General features: G+C 40.2%; 2 protein-coding genes across 2 annotated transcripts in view; both read right to left on the reverse strand.

Annotated features, from left to right (window-relative positions):
• Positions 1 to 4,280: 4,280 nt before the first annotated feature.
• Positions 4,281 to 10,909, reverse strand: LOC125995854 (E3 ubiquitin-protein ligase TRIM38-like). Its single transcript, XM_049764822.1, is given in 6 exon segments — positions 4,281 to 4,627; positions 5,759 to 5,871; positions 7,398 to 7,453; positions 7,701 to 7,832; positions 10,521 to 10,654; positions 10,657 to 10,909. Coding segments are annotated over 6 exon segments (1,035 nt in total).
• A 2,219-nt stretch (positions 10,910 to 13,128) lies between these two features.
• Positions 13,129 to 15,210, reverse strand: part of LOC125995855 (E3 ubiquitin-protein ligase TRIM38-like) — a 153,076-nt gene continuing 150,994 nt past the window's right edge. Inside the window, exons 9-13 of the mRNA XM_049764823.1 lie at positions 14,317 to 14,328; positions 13,961 to 14,029; positions 13,603 to 13,609; positions 13,415 to 13,518; positions 13,129 to 13,290 (exon numbers count right to left, since the gene is read on the reverse strand). Coding sequence (XP_049620780.1) covers positions 13,129 to 13,290; positions 13,415 to 13,518; positions 13,603 to 13,609; positions 13,961 to 14,029; positions 14,317 to 14,328 — 354 coding nt within the window. The remainder of the gene's footprint in view (positions 13,291 to 13,414; positions 13,519 to 13,602; positions 13,610 to 13,960; positions 14,030 to 14,316; positions 14,329 to 15,210) is intronic.

Genomic DNA, 15,210 nt, shown 5'->3' on the forward strand with positions numbered 1-15,210 from the left:
TGATGGAAGCCTATGAGCTCTGCTACCGTCACATCCATTTCTCCACAATCTCTTGGGCTCTTTAAAAAACCTAAAAGTGCTCAGAAAAACAAAACAAAGATAGAGCAAGAAGGCTCATGGGTTCTTCTGGGTCTTTATGGCAAAGGTAGAAAAGTCGGAAGTCAGTGTCTGTGAATGGACTCTGTAAGGCTTCCTGATGAGACTGTTGGGAATAAGAACCATTTCTTGGCTTGAACTTGTTTCTTGCTTTTTTGTTGTTCTGTTGCTCATGCGCTGTTCCCTCCCTTCCAGAATGAGTTCAGTGCCAACATATGGCCAAGTTTCCTCCCATCACAATGCAGGACTCTGATCCACACAGGGCTTTTAATTTTGAGTTTCTTCTTGTCAGGGTAAACTTTTTTGTCCTAGTCTAAGGGGCAGCTGCAGAGAACTGTCAGTGATCTCTGAGAGGCAGCTGAGCTTCCATTAGAGGAAAAGTCTGTGTACGCAATGCTTGGTGGGCACGCTGAGGCTGATGGCTTTGTATGTATGACAGAGAGGTCGGGGGTTGGAGGGCAGGAGTAGGGGTGTTGGTGGTGGTTGACAGGAGGAAACACTGGCCATGAAAGTGATCAGGACTTTTCTTCCAAGCTTTCTCTTCAGTCTGCTTTTACTCTCTCTAGTCCAGGACTTAGCTCAGAAGATCCAGTATGTGAGGCCTTGCAAGTCTTCTTATGGCCATTGGAGGGGATATCTTACCCCTTAGAAAATAGCACCCCTAAGGAAAATTAGTTGTAAGAGCTAATATTTGACTTGACAAACAAACTTGTTTCGTATTCATTTCATTTCTATCCCTCTCCACCTCTGTTGCAGTCTGGAATATCTTCTGTCCTATTTAATACCTGGTCCATCGTGCAGTTATTTATCATGCAGGTATCCAGAGATTGTTCAAAAATATTGCCCAGGGACACTGAAGAGTCTTCTTTAGTTTAATTTCACCTCCCATCAACATCACCACTCTTGCCCCCCCCCAACCCGGTCTAGTTTTGAAAAACAACCTCCAGTCTTCCAGTGAGGACAGGGAATTCCCAAAGCAGTTACGTTAGATATTTCTTTGTGATGTGGACTCTGCCATACAAATCCAGTCCCTGGCAGAAGAAATCCCTAGTGCAAAGCCAATAGTAAGCCCTGACCACTGCTGGATGTGGCCTCAAAAAATACTAACAAGAAACAGTGTGCATAAAACAATCATACTAGCAAGAGCACAATGGACAAAATATTTACCTGCACCTTGCAGCAGCCAATCTGGGTTTGATGGTTGGGATCCCATATGATCCCTGGGCCTGCCAGGAATAATCCTCCTAAGCAGCATCAGGTGTGATTAAAAAAAAAAAAAAAGACAACAATAATAATGATAATGATGTCTCTATTGCTAATGCCTAAGTAACTAAGTAAATAATAAAACCATCAATAAATTCATTTAATATGAATAAATGGCTATGAAAGATTCTTGGTTCATTTAATAGTTAACATTATGGAAGAAGAGAGAAAAGGAAGTTTCAGATCACTATTATCTCCCATTGGTCATTTTACAAAGCTGCAGTAAGACAGAGCACTAAAGCGCTGATTGGTCATCCCACAAAGCCTCACTGATATATGGCAGACATCATCTCAGGGGCCACTCACAAATCTTCCTTTGCATAGCACACAACCAACCAGGCAGCAGAAATGACTAAGGAGTAGGATGAGACCTGAGTTGTCTGTATAAAAAGGAGATGATAAACATTCAGATCAGAGAATCCTACAAGAGGAAGAACATAGCACAGACCACCAGGGATTAGAAAGTGGCCACCAATACAGAGGGCAGAGAGCAGTGAAACAAAAATGGCAAAGTGGCAGAGTGGCAAGATGTCATCATCATGGTCTAAACAAAGCTTATCATAAGGCCCACTGAGAGATCCCCCCTCAGTGTGGATGGCTGACCAGCCTTCTCTGATAGTAAGAGTGACATTTCTCAAGATTTTGTTATATTTATTTGACCTAAATATGTATTCCCTTCTGCTGTACATAGTATGTATATATTTGAGCATTTACTTCTAAATAGAAGAATTCATACAGGCAAATATAAACTGGATTGAATTTCTCTTTACCTGAAAAACTCAGCACCAAGAGATACATAAAAACATAAAAACTTTAATCATCATAGTCTTTTTAAAAGCCCTGTAGCTTTCAGCAGACTGCTCTCTCAGATGAAAGCAATGTTTCTTTGCGGAAATATCTAATTGACTCCAAGTGACTTGCTAATTTTGACTGTGATATAAAGCCAAAGTTTGGCCTGGAATTAGCAATGGGTTGTTAAGAAAGCTTTTACCAGGTAAAGATTTGCATATCTTTCAAAGAAGTTTGTCTCTTTTATTGCCCCTTCTAATAGTAATCTGTCTGCAAAAATCCTGTTCTCTTATCAGTGGTCCGCAACCTGCTGCTCGCAAGCCACATGTGGCTCTTTCCACTTTTAATTTGGCTCTTCTGTGTGCCGGGGGGGGGGGGGGGGCGCTTTAGGAGTCAGGACTCTGCTCCTAGACTCTGCTCCTAGCTTCTGTCAGTGCGCGCCCTGTGTGGTTCTCAAAATAAATTTTAATCGTGGTTTTGGCGAGATTTGGATCAGTTGAAAAAAAAGGTTGACGACCACTGTTTAGGTGAAAAGGAACCTTCAGAAGTTAACCTGGCATCTTGTTAATCCTTTAATTTATACCTAGGGCCTGGCCATGAGGAAAACTTTGACATGTTAAAATTTACCCTCTTTTGATGCCGGGGAAGCCTCTGGGATTTAATTGAAATATATCTATTCATCAGGTGAATTGTTTTGAAGATCAACTGTGCATACTAATAAAGTTTCTGTAAACAAGATAGATAAGTTTTACTTTGCAAAGAAACAAATGTGAGCTCCTTTTTGTACATACCATTTAAAACTATGACGGGCAAAAATCCTGCATATAGAACCCATGTATGTTGAATATACGAGAGCCCTAGTTCTCCTGAACAACTGTATGGCTCCTGTCATTCATCATTTCCTGATTTCTGTGTACACACTTTCCTGAGGAAATATTTCCTGACCAAATATTAGCATGTGGGTGATACCTTGAACTCCAGCAAATCACCACCCACAAATCCTCTTTGTTCTCTGAAATATCTTGCTGGCCAGAATGATAGTACAGCACGATCCACAGAGAATTCAATCCCAGGAGTGATTGTGGAGTGCAGAGCCAGGAGTAAGTATTTCAACATGGTTGGATGTGACCCCAATCCACCCATCCACCATAAAAAAATTATTCTGCACATCTATATTTCCATAACATATATTATTTCAATATACATTAAAATTAATTATAAATAACTCTTTTTAAATTATGCCAACATTCTGACTCAGTGCACGCTGGTACTTTCACCAAACTGGATTACTTAGGAGCAATGTAACTCATTCTCTACAGATACATTTTGTTTCTTAAGTAAAACTATTTTGTAAAATAACTTCTGTATATTCTTTATTCCTCTGACTTGAGATTCAGTTGTGTGTCACATAAATCTAAGCCTGGATCAAGGCATATCTGTTCCAATTCAGCCATATTTTCACATCTTAGTAAAACACAACAATAGGTATGATAGATTTGGTTGATCAAATGAGTATGATTTCAGCACGTCCATATTCAATGCACAGGCTTTCATTTCCAAATGAAATTTGGGAATTCTTCTATGCCCAAGTATTTATTTCATAAATGAAACATCTGAATCATTGAAGAATGAATGAGATTTACTATTAAGTAACTTTTCCAGTAAAGCAGGGCCCTCATCTGTGGGTAGAAATCATTTTTTTTTATTATTAAACATTGTTATTTTGACTAACGTGGACTACAAATCTTTCACAGTAATATTTCAGGTACATGGTGACATTGAATCAGGCGCATTCCCACCACCAAAGTTGTCCTCCCTCCACCCCTGTTCCCAGCATGCATCCTATATCGCCCCTCTTTCACTCAAGGCAAATCTCAGTAAAACGTGGTCCTCATCTGTGGTACTTGTCTGTATTTGGATATTAAAAGTCTTTATCATCATACTTTCAAAGATATTCAGTATCTACTAAAACTTAGCATTGCTTTAGATTCTGGAAAAAAAGTAGAGAGAGCAGAGCCAATTTCTTCTCTAGCAATATATGAGTCAAATTCCCTGAACAAAATATGAGAAGACTCTGCTCTTTCCTTTCTTTTTGGGAAACTCAGGACTTTCACCAATATGGAAATGAGCTTTCAGAGGATCACAAACAAACCTTCACCAACACTAAAATAAGCTCTCAGAGGCCCAGAAAAGGAGGCCTTAGGGAAGGTAAAGAGGTGGGAGTCATGTGCAAAGGCATAAAATGATACCAATCCATACTCATAGTTTAGGAAAACCCTCAGAAATTCAATCTTCTTTTCAATGTCAAGGGGAGTTGGGGGCGATGTAAGGGCTTCATAGCGACTCTCTTTGCAACATCTAATGGCCCAGAATCCAGACGCAGGCTCTTGTGTGTCATTGTCCCTTGGCACATTTTCCAGACAAACTTCCACATCCCATTCAGGCCCATTTATTACAAACACATAAAAGAAATGGCTTCCTGAGGAGAATATCTGATGTCCTAGGACGCAGGGTAAGTCTCTAAACCTTGCAGGAGTATATTTCTTCTTTTTCTGTTATCTCCAAGTCACCTTTGTTTGCTTCATACTCACACATAGGTCTTTGTGAGCTGTCTCTGAATCCAGAGTAATGGAAACTGAAAAAATTAAAAAACAGCCAAGATATTTTAAAGCAAGAGAAAACCAAAAGACACATTTATTCATGCTTTGTACACAATACATTCTCTCAAACAAGTTGGTTTCTGTTGCATTGTTATGTTTTCTCTAAATCAGTTGAAAAGAGTAAAATGAAAATCCTATCTGTCACAAGGAATGGGGAGGATTGAAGAGCTAAGATAGGCTAGGTGCTTGGTAAGATTGTTGTTGACTTCTAAAAAATCTGACAATAATTGTAATGTAGATCATTACATCATTACTATCATTACTATCATCTTATTTGACACCATTTTTATCTGTCTCACTGCTATTAAAAAAAGATGAGATGAACTTATTGAACGTGTTTACTTACTCTCTTCTCCAAAGCCCTTCTTCCAAGCAGGACATGATTAGCCATGAAATATTGGAGGAAAAATGAGCCACTCTCTTTCTCAAAAAAATATTGACACAGTATAAGGATAGAAAATACAGCTAATTCTATAGCTGATTATTGAAGACACAGGATATTATCAGAGCCTAGGACACACAGATACTCACACATTTTAATAATAAGCTTTCTCCAGAGGTAGAGGAGGTCATGGGAAACATTGATGGAGGGAAAAGTAACTCTGGTGAAGGGTATATATTCAGCGATGGAAATCCAACTATGAACATTTTTGTAAGCATGGTGCTTAAGAAGCTATTATTAAAAATAAAAATCAATCGTCAAAAAATAGAATAAGCTCTCTCTGGTTTCTCAGTGTCCCTTAAGAATTACTAGTACATGAAGCACCAAGGACAAATAGACAAGAAAATGTTGAGATGTCATAATTGTCATCATACATCAGCACAATAAAACAAGAAAATAAGTTGACCTAGTAGAAATAATAAACACCCCACTATCTGCCCAGGAAACAAAAGTAAAAAGTGTTACCTAATATTCCTTTATTTATTTAGAGTAATTTTATCTCACATACCTTTATAGGTCTCCAATGTTTCTCTCAGTTTAGAGAAACACCCAGGAAAATTGTGCATGATGTCAACATCCAAGGAGACATTCTCTGGTTCATGTAGCTTTAGAGCAGAAATCCTGAATAAGCAGAGTCCAAAAAATTCATCAGTATGACATTCCACATAGATTCCATAGAGCTACTCTCCTTCCTTGCCCCCAATTCAAAGAGCACTTACTTAATTCCAGGTGTCTCTAACACCCTAGACAGCAAGAAAGAAAGATGTTGGTGGGAAACATTAGCAATTCAATGGAGTAAATACAAATGGTTCCAGTCCTATGTAGTGATGAATTCTCAGGAAATTGTTTGCATTCCAGTTTCCTAGCAGGGTATTCTTTGTTGTTGTTGCTTGGTTATTATTATATTATTATTATATATTGCCACATTCGATGACACTCAGGGATTACTCCTGGCTATGTGCTCAGAAATCACTCCTGGCTTGGGGGTCAGGATGGGATGTTGGGAATCAAACCCAGGTCCTCCTGGACAGCCTCTTGGAAGGCAAAAGCCCTACTACTGTGCTATCGCACCGGCACCAAATTTTTGTTGTTATTTTGGCCTAGTTGGGCATTCTTTAACCTTTCACACAGGAGAACTGACACTTGTCTGCACACCATTCCACTTACCACCACTACAGTACACCATTGATGTTCAATATTTCTACACTGTAAGATGGATGCCTGGATCTAGTCCTACAGTCCAGCATCAGCCAGAGCTATACTGGGGCCTGCCCTTTAAGTAAGACTCTAACTAGGATTGGCTGTCTGAGTTTATAACACCTCCCTACCCCCCTACACAGGCAAGAAGAGTTGGGTGGGGGTTGGTTGTTGGTGGTAGAGTCTTGTTGGCAGTAGGATGCAGTTGAAAGAGTAAGTAGATTGAACTGTTTCTACCCCTGCCTATGGTTTTTCTTCCAGATTTGGATGGACCTTTGGTTACTTTCAGCTATAATCTTTTACTTTACATCAAATCCCTGTTCCTTTTACCTGGCTCTCAATCTCACCTTACCCTGGTAATAGCAGTAGGTATTTCACAGAGGCAGAAAGGTTATGCGTTTTACCTCCATTCTTGATACAAATAGAGTAAGGAATTCTATGTATTTATCACAATGGGCTATATGCTAACATCAAGTTCAGGAACAATATCCACAATATGGAAGAGCAAAACACAGGAGTAAATTAGGGGGAAGTTTATCAATCATTGAACACCCCATTGTACCCCCCCCCACCAGCAACCTGGAATATATTTTATTTTTCGTTTGCCTTTGGGGGGAGGGCACACCTGGTCATGATCAGAGTTACTCCTCGTTATGCACTCAAAAATCGCTCCTGTCTTGGGGGACAACATGGGATGCCGGGGGATCAAACTGTGGCCCTTCCTAGGCTAGGGCGGGTAAGGCAATGCCTTATTGCTTACACCACTGATCCAGCCCCATGTTTGCTTTGTTTTTGGGACACAGCTTGTGGTGCTCATGATTTATTCCTTGCTCTGTGTTCAGAAATTACTGCTGACAGGCTTGTAGACCATATGGAATGCCAGGGATCAAACCCGCATCAGTCAGATATGGACAAATGCTTTCTAGTTTGTCCTATTGTTCCAGTCCCACGGAACATATTTCAGGAGACAGTTTGACACCAGGTGTCTCTTCAGGTTACACAGAGCCTTAAAGATGGCAACAAACATTATTTTATGGCTCCTTAAAGCTACCATATCTTTTCTATACAAAGTTGTTTTATAGACTAGTGGAGGACTCCCTGTACATAGGAATGCAGAGCAAAAGAAGCAATACATTCGATTCACTCTGGTGTGTGATTCTTGGAGCAAGGCAGCAGGCCAATGCTTCCATATGCCTCAGCACTTCCACTCATATATGGCATCTTTGTCCATTACTCGAAGTGCACAGCCTCACCTGCAGTAAATCCTGGGCTGGGCCCTGACATTTTCTCTCGAGTTCCAGGATGTGGTTACTGAGTTTCTGGCTCTGCTTTTCCAGTTTGGCTTCACTGTCCTGCAATCTTTGCAGAACATCCTCTTTTACCTTCTTCAGTTGCCAAAGACAAGATTTCTTTTCTTCATGTCAGATCATGTTAAAATCTCTAAAGTCATACTTGATCTGAGTTTCTTTACGGAATGTTTCAATCTAGATTGAAGGAAACATATGCCCCAAATGGGTAAAATTCTTATTTCTGGAAGAACGAATAATCAAACATAGCAATTCATTGACTGAAAACTTAACAGAACTTCTAGAGGAGACAGGAAGATCTAACTATCACAGAGATTGGGTTTCTTTCAATGTTAATTAGTATCATTGTGATTTCACTGCCCATAATCACTGACATAAAGGATGAAGAAAAGTCCTCTCTGAGTTCAAATATCTGCACAGAGAAATAGGAGTAGAGGTTTGCAAAGGCTCCCTCAAAAAGGCAAGATGGGCACCACTAACATGGGACATTTGAATATGAACTATTGGGTTACCATTAGTAGTGCCAGCAAAGTTGTAAGTTTTTCTCCTGAGCACCCTGGTCAATCATGGACATAAAGACCCTAGCATGCAATTGCAAATGCTTAAAGTTAATTTCCTGCTCACCTTCGTGAATTTGCAGAATCTGAATCCCACCAGGACAGATCCTTTTCCTCCCAGTGATTGCCTGGCAATCACTGAGTATGGCAAATGTGCATGCCAGAGGCTTCAAACATGAAGGGACTTTGAGAAGTTTAAAACTTGTAAACCAGCCAAGATGAAAGTAGGTACAAAGACAACCTATTCTGCTCTCCTAAGTGGTATGAGGACTCTTCAATAATTACTATTCAAAGCTCAAAGGAATGGGAGATTAGTCCTCATTGCTGTAGACAACTAGGAACATACAACAAGTCATTTGGGATTCATCTATTTATTCGGGTTAGTGAGATTAGAGCATCATTTTTGTTTGCCTAATTCTTCTATATATCTAAACTCTATCTCGAGTTTGCATACTTAGGACACTGAACTAAACTTCTTATCCCCCAGTTTGTTATTTTTTCTTTAGTGTTCGCCAGCCATTGCTTATTCTTGTCTTGTAGTTTCCTTAGCTCCATCAAACTTTTCTGGAACTTTTCCTAAGGAAAAGATTGTTTGATTAAGGTCTACTCATTCGGCAATTTTTCATTATTCATTTCAGGGGAAATCACAGACCTACAGAGAATACTGAAAACATATTGAATCCTTCCACTTTCAGAGGATACATGATGAAGAATTTTTTTATTTAGATAAATTATGATTTTTCTGGAAAATTCTGAACAATTGTAAGAATATTACTATCATTTTACTACATTAGAAGCATGATCATATTTTGGACCCATGGCTCAAGTGTATAATGTAGCATTCTTCCAAGGAAACACTACTGAAAGGACAAAAATATAGTCAAGAAAACACGCTTTCATTTAATTATGTATTAAATGGAAAAATCACAAACTTGTTGATCCATATTTTATGCATGAAGAAGGATAGGCAAAGTACCATGGAAGTTCTTAGAAAGAATCACAGGGGCGAGTGGGTAGAGACAATACGGAAATGAAGGTGCTCGCCCTGCAAGCAACGTATCTACTTCATTCAGTCTCTAGAACAAACTCTGGTTTCCTATGTGCTGCCAAGAGTAACCCTGACTTTAGAACCAGTAGTAAGCCCTGAGCCCTGCTATGGCCCTCCACAATAACCTGCACTCCCCAAAGTCAAGAGGGGGGAGATGAGGATCACAGAGAAAACATATCATATTTTCCTGAAGAGTCTGAGTATCTGAGTTTGACCCCAGAACAATATTTCCCCTGAACGCCAACAGAGGTAGTTCAGGCATTCCTGCCCCGAACCTGGTGGCCTAAACCCTGCTAGGCCCTAGCACTGAAAAGTCAGTCCACTGAGATTTGTATCGCATGGTGTGACCCCTGAATTATAGGACACTGCTAGGAATATATTCCTGAGGGTAAAAAGAAAGTGATGCGGAAGGAGTGTATTATTTCATGAATAAAGTCGTTATACAATCAACTTAAAAAAAACTTAGCATTAATATCAAACTTTTAAATTATTTTTCTTTCCACTTGAGGGGAGAAATTTTAGGTTAATCAACTTTATATTTTACCAGTAGTCATCATATATCTTCTTGCTCTATAAAGTTTATATATTACTTTTTATAAATACATAAGTTATTATATATTATAAGCATATTCTACCTGGTACATGGTATATATTTTATATGTATATATGGTTATCGTCTCTTTAGTACTCTTATTAAAATACTTTGCAACAAATTTTTATAAAACCCTGTTGTTTGGGGACTGGGGCACTAGCACAAAGGGTAGAGCCTTTGCCTTGCATGTGGCCAGCCCAGATGTGATCCCCAGCTGGAGAGACTGCCAGGAGTGATTTTTGAGTACAGAGACAGGAGTAACCCCTGAGCACCAGTGGGTAATGCCCCAAAACAAAATGAAAACAAACAAACAAGCAAAATACCCATTGTTTTTTGGCCATCGATAAAGCGTTTTACAAACAGTAACGTCCTTGGTGCCTATTAAAATATTATGTACATCTATTAATATACATATTAAATAGGTATCCAGAATAACTTGTTTACCTGAGATTAAAGTGATAAAAGCCATTTTTCAGATTCATCGTCCTGCATTTCAGACTAAATTACATCCTGTCTATGAGTGAGAAAGGGGAGCAGGTACTTGCTGAAGTATTCTAGGCTGTACTCACTTTAAACTCTTCCCCTGCGTCTTCAACAAGAACTGTGATGTGTCCTTTGTGCTGTGGTGACTGCTCACAGCGCCAGCAGATGAGCTGGTCGTCGTCCTCACAGAACAGGTGGAGCTGCTCTCCATGCTCCTCTTCTTGATAGTGTTGATCAGGTTTTCTAGCTGTTTCATGGGTCAGATGCTCTTCTGTTGAAACTCTGCCTTACATACAGGGCAGTGGAAGATCCCTGAGTGTGCTGACTCCAGTGATGGGTTCTCAAGAATCCTCAGGATGCAAGAACGGCAATAGCTGTGTCCACAGTCTATATTCACGGGCTCTGTCATCAGCTTAAGGCAGATGGAGCAGGTGATGTCCTTCCTCAATGGCTGGAGAGCTGTGCCTGAAGCCATGGTTTTTCCTGAAAATCTGTAATCCCATATCTCGAAGTAGAGATCAAACTAATGGACTTGTCTCTAGGGATGGAAAATCAACTTCATTTGAGAAGTCGAACTAAGAACATTCAGAAAATGAAGCTCTGTGTGGAACAGAGTTGTACTCTAACAAATATGGATTTAGATTGGATTCAAATCAAAAGGTCACAATTCAGTATCATTATAAATAGAAACATTTAATTTCTTAGTAGCTGTAGGTAGAACACACCATCGCCACAGAAAACTTTTCTGAGAGAAGCCAGACATTATTCTTCATATAAATTATAGCTGCACATAAAGGACAGAAGGAAGTTTAAAAGTAATTTACTAAGCATCTCAAACACTCTATTCTGCTTATTGCCTAGGAATTAGAGCAACAGTTAGGAAGCAGGGCAGTCTCTGAAGAACTGATATGTCCTATCAGATATCCTCCCTGACTTGAGGAAAAGAAAATGGAAAGGAAATGGGCAAGAGTAGGACCAAGATCAGAGATCCCGAAATCAAAGGATGCACCACAATAGTCTTCCAAGGAAATTCATGGGGACTAGAACCCAGGGAGTTTCCACATCTATGGGATGTGGAAAACAAGGGGGAAATTGGGCCTTTGTTGTCTCCAGTACTCCAGCATGCTGGATTTCCTGTTCTCAAAAGTGAGGGATTAAGAGCCCAAGTCAGGAAGATTAATGGGAGAACAAAAGTCTTCTCTTCCTTCCACTCCTGGGCTGCTGCATGATCTGGTTTCAATTTTGCACCAATGAGAAGAGTGGAGAAGGCCTAAGATGACTGAAATGATCTTTGAACTAGAATGGCTTAATCTCAAGAAAGAATGCAACTGAAGCTACCATGACACCATTATCTTTAGTAATCATTGAATTCTAGGACATTTCAAGGATTTTCTTTCTTTTCTTAATTTCTTTCTATCATTTCTTCTTTCTTTTTTATTTTTTTGGTGTTCTTTTTTTCTTTCCCCTGGAAAATTTAATGAAAACCTCAGTAATTCATCCAGAAGGATTTTCTCCTATATGACCTAAGTTTCTGCCCTGTACCTTCAACTATCTTTTGTCCTGGATTATGAGTGATATGCTTTCAAATCAGATAAATATCAAGGGACAGAGGGAGAGAGCTAGAAGGATACTTTTGACCAAGGTTAGAGATGAGAAGATCCTCTATGGACACAAACCACCTCTGTGTTTCTGTGTCAGTGCCTTTCCTTTTTAGTATTTTCTCTTTCTCACCAGACCTACCCACCCCACACACACTCACTGAGGTGCATTTTTGTCTCCCACTAAGGAAGAAAACATGAACCCAGCATCTGTACCATCACACTACACAACAAACTATCTCATCTTGCCTATGTGCCTGCTCTGTAGAACTTGCTGTGACCTCAAAAACAGAAAACCTCTGACTCACTAAACTCAGTCGCAGAACGAATCAAAGTAGAATATAATCTCTGAAACCTATATAACTGATTAAAATTGTAAGTGATCCACGGATTGTCTAATAGATCACAAGAAAGTACTAAACAAAGAGTCAAAGAAATTGATCATCTCTAAAGGATCAATTTTTAGATCAGACACATTTTTCATGACAACCAGAAAGAGTTTGAGCATTTTGCTCACAACTCGATAAATGAAACTGGGGTCACAAGACTTCAGTAAAAGAGTTCATCATCAAATGACGTCGCTAGTGAGTGTATAAATAAAATGCTCAAAGAAACATAAACTGCCCAACATCTTCCCCAGAAAGAATCCACTATAAAGCAAATCATCCCCAATCAGACAGAATATGATAAAAAATAAATAAAAGTGAGACAATACAGAAGAAAAAATGGGTAGAACTGTATCTCTCATGGATTGTCACTGTGTCCCCCCAAATACTCACATTTTAGCTGCCAGAGTCCTTGGGAGTTTGCTTTAGGAAAACTGCTTGGGGTTCTCCTCTAAGACACCTCCAACGTGAAATCAGGCCAAGCAGACTGGATCAGGCTCCTGAGGACGTTCCTTGCTCAGGAAGAGATCCTGGGGGTTCTTTTCTCCCTCTCAGCCTGGACATGTCTTTCCTGGCTGTTGCTGCCAGGGGTGACAAAAGGGCTAGAAGTTGGGGGCACACCCAGGGCAGAAGGGACGACTCCCTTGGCTTTTCCAAGTTGAAAAGAAGTCAAAAAAGAAAAAGAGAAAAGGAAAAAATTGGCCCCAAAATCAGACAGGAGAGGTCCTGCTTTGGTGGCCTGGCTGGGCCATGTGGCTTGAGCTGTTCCGTAAATACAGGAAGAGTACTTCCGGTACCGTAAAACTAGAAAGAGAAGAGCACTCGCGGTAACGTAAATCTAGAAAGAGAAGCGCAGTCATCATAATGTAAACCTAGAAAAAGAACACTCACGGTACCGTAAATCTAGGAAGAGAAGAGCACTCGCATCACCGTAAATCTAGGAAGAGAAGGGCACTCGTGGTACAGTAAAATTAGAAAGAAGAGTACTCGCATTACCATAAGTCTAGAAAGAGAAGAGCACTCGTGTAACCGTAAATCTAGGAAGAGTACAAGCTGTACCATAAATCTAGAAAGAGAAGCGCACTTGCAGTACCGTAGATCTAGGAAGAGAAGAGCACTCACAGTACTGTAAATCTAGAGTAGCACTTGCCTTACCATAAATATAGGAAGAGATCTTCCAGTACCGTAAATCTAAAAAGAGAAAAGCACTAGCGGAACAGTAAACCTAGGAAGTGATCAGCACTCGCGGTATCATAAATCTAGAAGAGCACTCGCGGTACTGTAAATCTAGAGAGTAGCACTTGCCATACCATAAATATAGGAAGAGAACTTCCAGTACCTAAATCTAGAAAGAGAAGAGCACTCAAGGTACAGTAAACCTAGGAAGAGAAAAGCACTCGTGGTACCATAAATCTAGAAAGAGAAGAGCACAGGTGGTATCGTAAATCTAGGAAGAGAAGAGCACTCGCATTAATGCAAATCCAGGAAGTGAAGGGTACTGGTGATACCGTAAATCTAGGAAGAGAAGAGCACTCGCATTACCGTAAATCTAGGAAGTGAAGGGTACTGGTGATACTGTAAATCTAGAAGTGCACTGGTGGTACCGTAAATCTAGAAAGAGAAGAGCACTTGCATTACCGTAAATCTAGGAATATATGGGCACTGGCGGTACCATAAATTTAGGAAGAGAAGCACACTCGTGGGACAATAAATCTAGAAAGAGAAGAGCACTCGCAGTACTGTAAATCTAGAAAGAGAAGGGCACTGGCGGTACCATAAATCTAGGAAGAGAAGAGTACACGCACTACCATAAATCTAGAAAGAATAGCACTTGCCATACCATAAATATAGGAAGAGAACTTCCAGTACCGTAAATCTAGAAAGAGAAGATCACTTACGGTACAGTAAACCTAGGAAGAGAAAAGAATTTCTGGTATCATAGATCTAGAAAGAGAAGAGAACTTGCTTCTGGCCAGTAGAGGACTTGAACACTTACTCAGGCTTTATTCTGCATAAAATGCCTGATGCAGCAGAGTTTTTGGTCTATGGTGAGACCCTGATCATTCAAACATACAAGTATTTAAAGGAAATCATAGGGTAATGAGCACGCAAATCAAAACATTTTATAGGTTACTCTGAGTCTGTAGCTCGGGGTGGAGGGCTGAACTCCATTAGGTACCACTGTACCTGGGCACCAAATGCTCCGGGACTTGAACCTGGGATCCAGGAACCTATTCCCAGGGGACCTTGAACCCCAGTACAACAAACCTGCTACCCCCAGTGTGGGGTCCTCAATGAGGTTGGGCAAGGAATAAGCCCCTAAATGTTAAATCCGGCCAATGATAAACTCACTAGCCTCAGCATCCTCCACCAAGCATTGCCTCCACAGACTTTCCCACTAATGGAAGCTCAGCTGCCTCTCAGAAATCACTGACACTTCTCTCTGCAGCTGCCTCTTAGACTTGAACAAGAAAGTTTACCCTGACAAGAAGAAACTAAAAATGAAAAGTCCTGTGGGGGTCAGAGTCCTGCATTGTGATGGGAGGAAACATGCCCGTATGTTGGCACTGAGCTGTATCTTGAAGGGAGCAAATAGAACATGAGCAACAGAACAACAAAAAAGCAAGAAACAAGTTCAAGCCAAGACATGGTTCTTATTCAAAACAGTCTCATCAGGAAGCCTTATGGAGTCCATTCACAAACTCTGACTTCAATTTTTTCTACCTTTGCCATAAAGACCCAGAAGAACCCATAAGCCTTCTTGCTCCATCTTTGTTTTTGCTCTTCTGGAG

The sequence above is a fragment of the Suncus etruscus genome, chromosome 18, assembly GCF_024139225.1.
Source record: "Suncus etruscus isolate mSunEtr1 chromosome 18, mSunEtr1.pri.cur, whole genome shotgun sequence".
Classification (NCBI taxonomy): Eukaryota; Metazoa; Chordata; class Mammalia; order Eulipotyphla; family Soricidae; genus Suncus; species Suncus etruscus.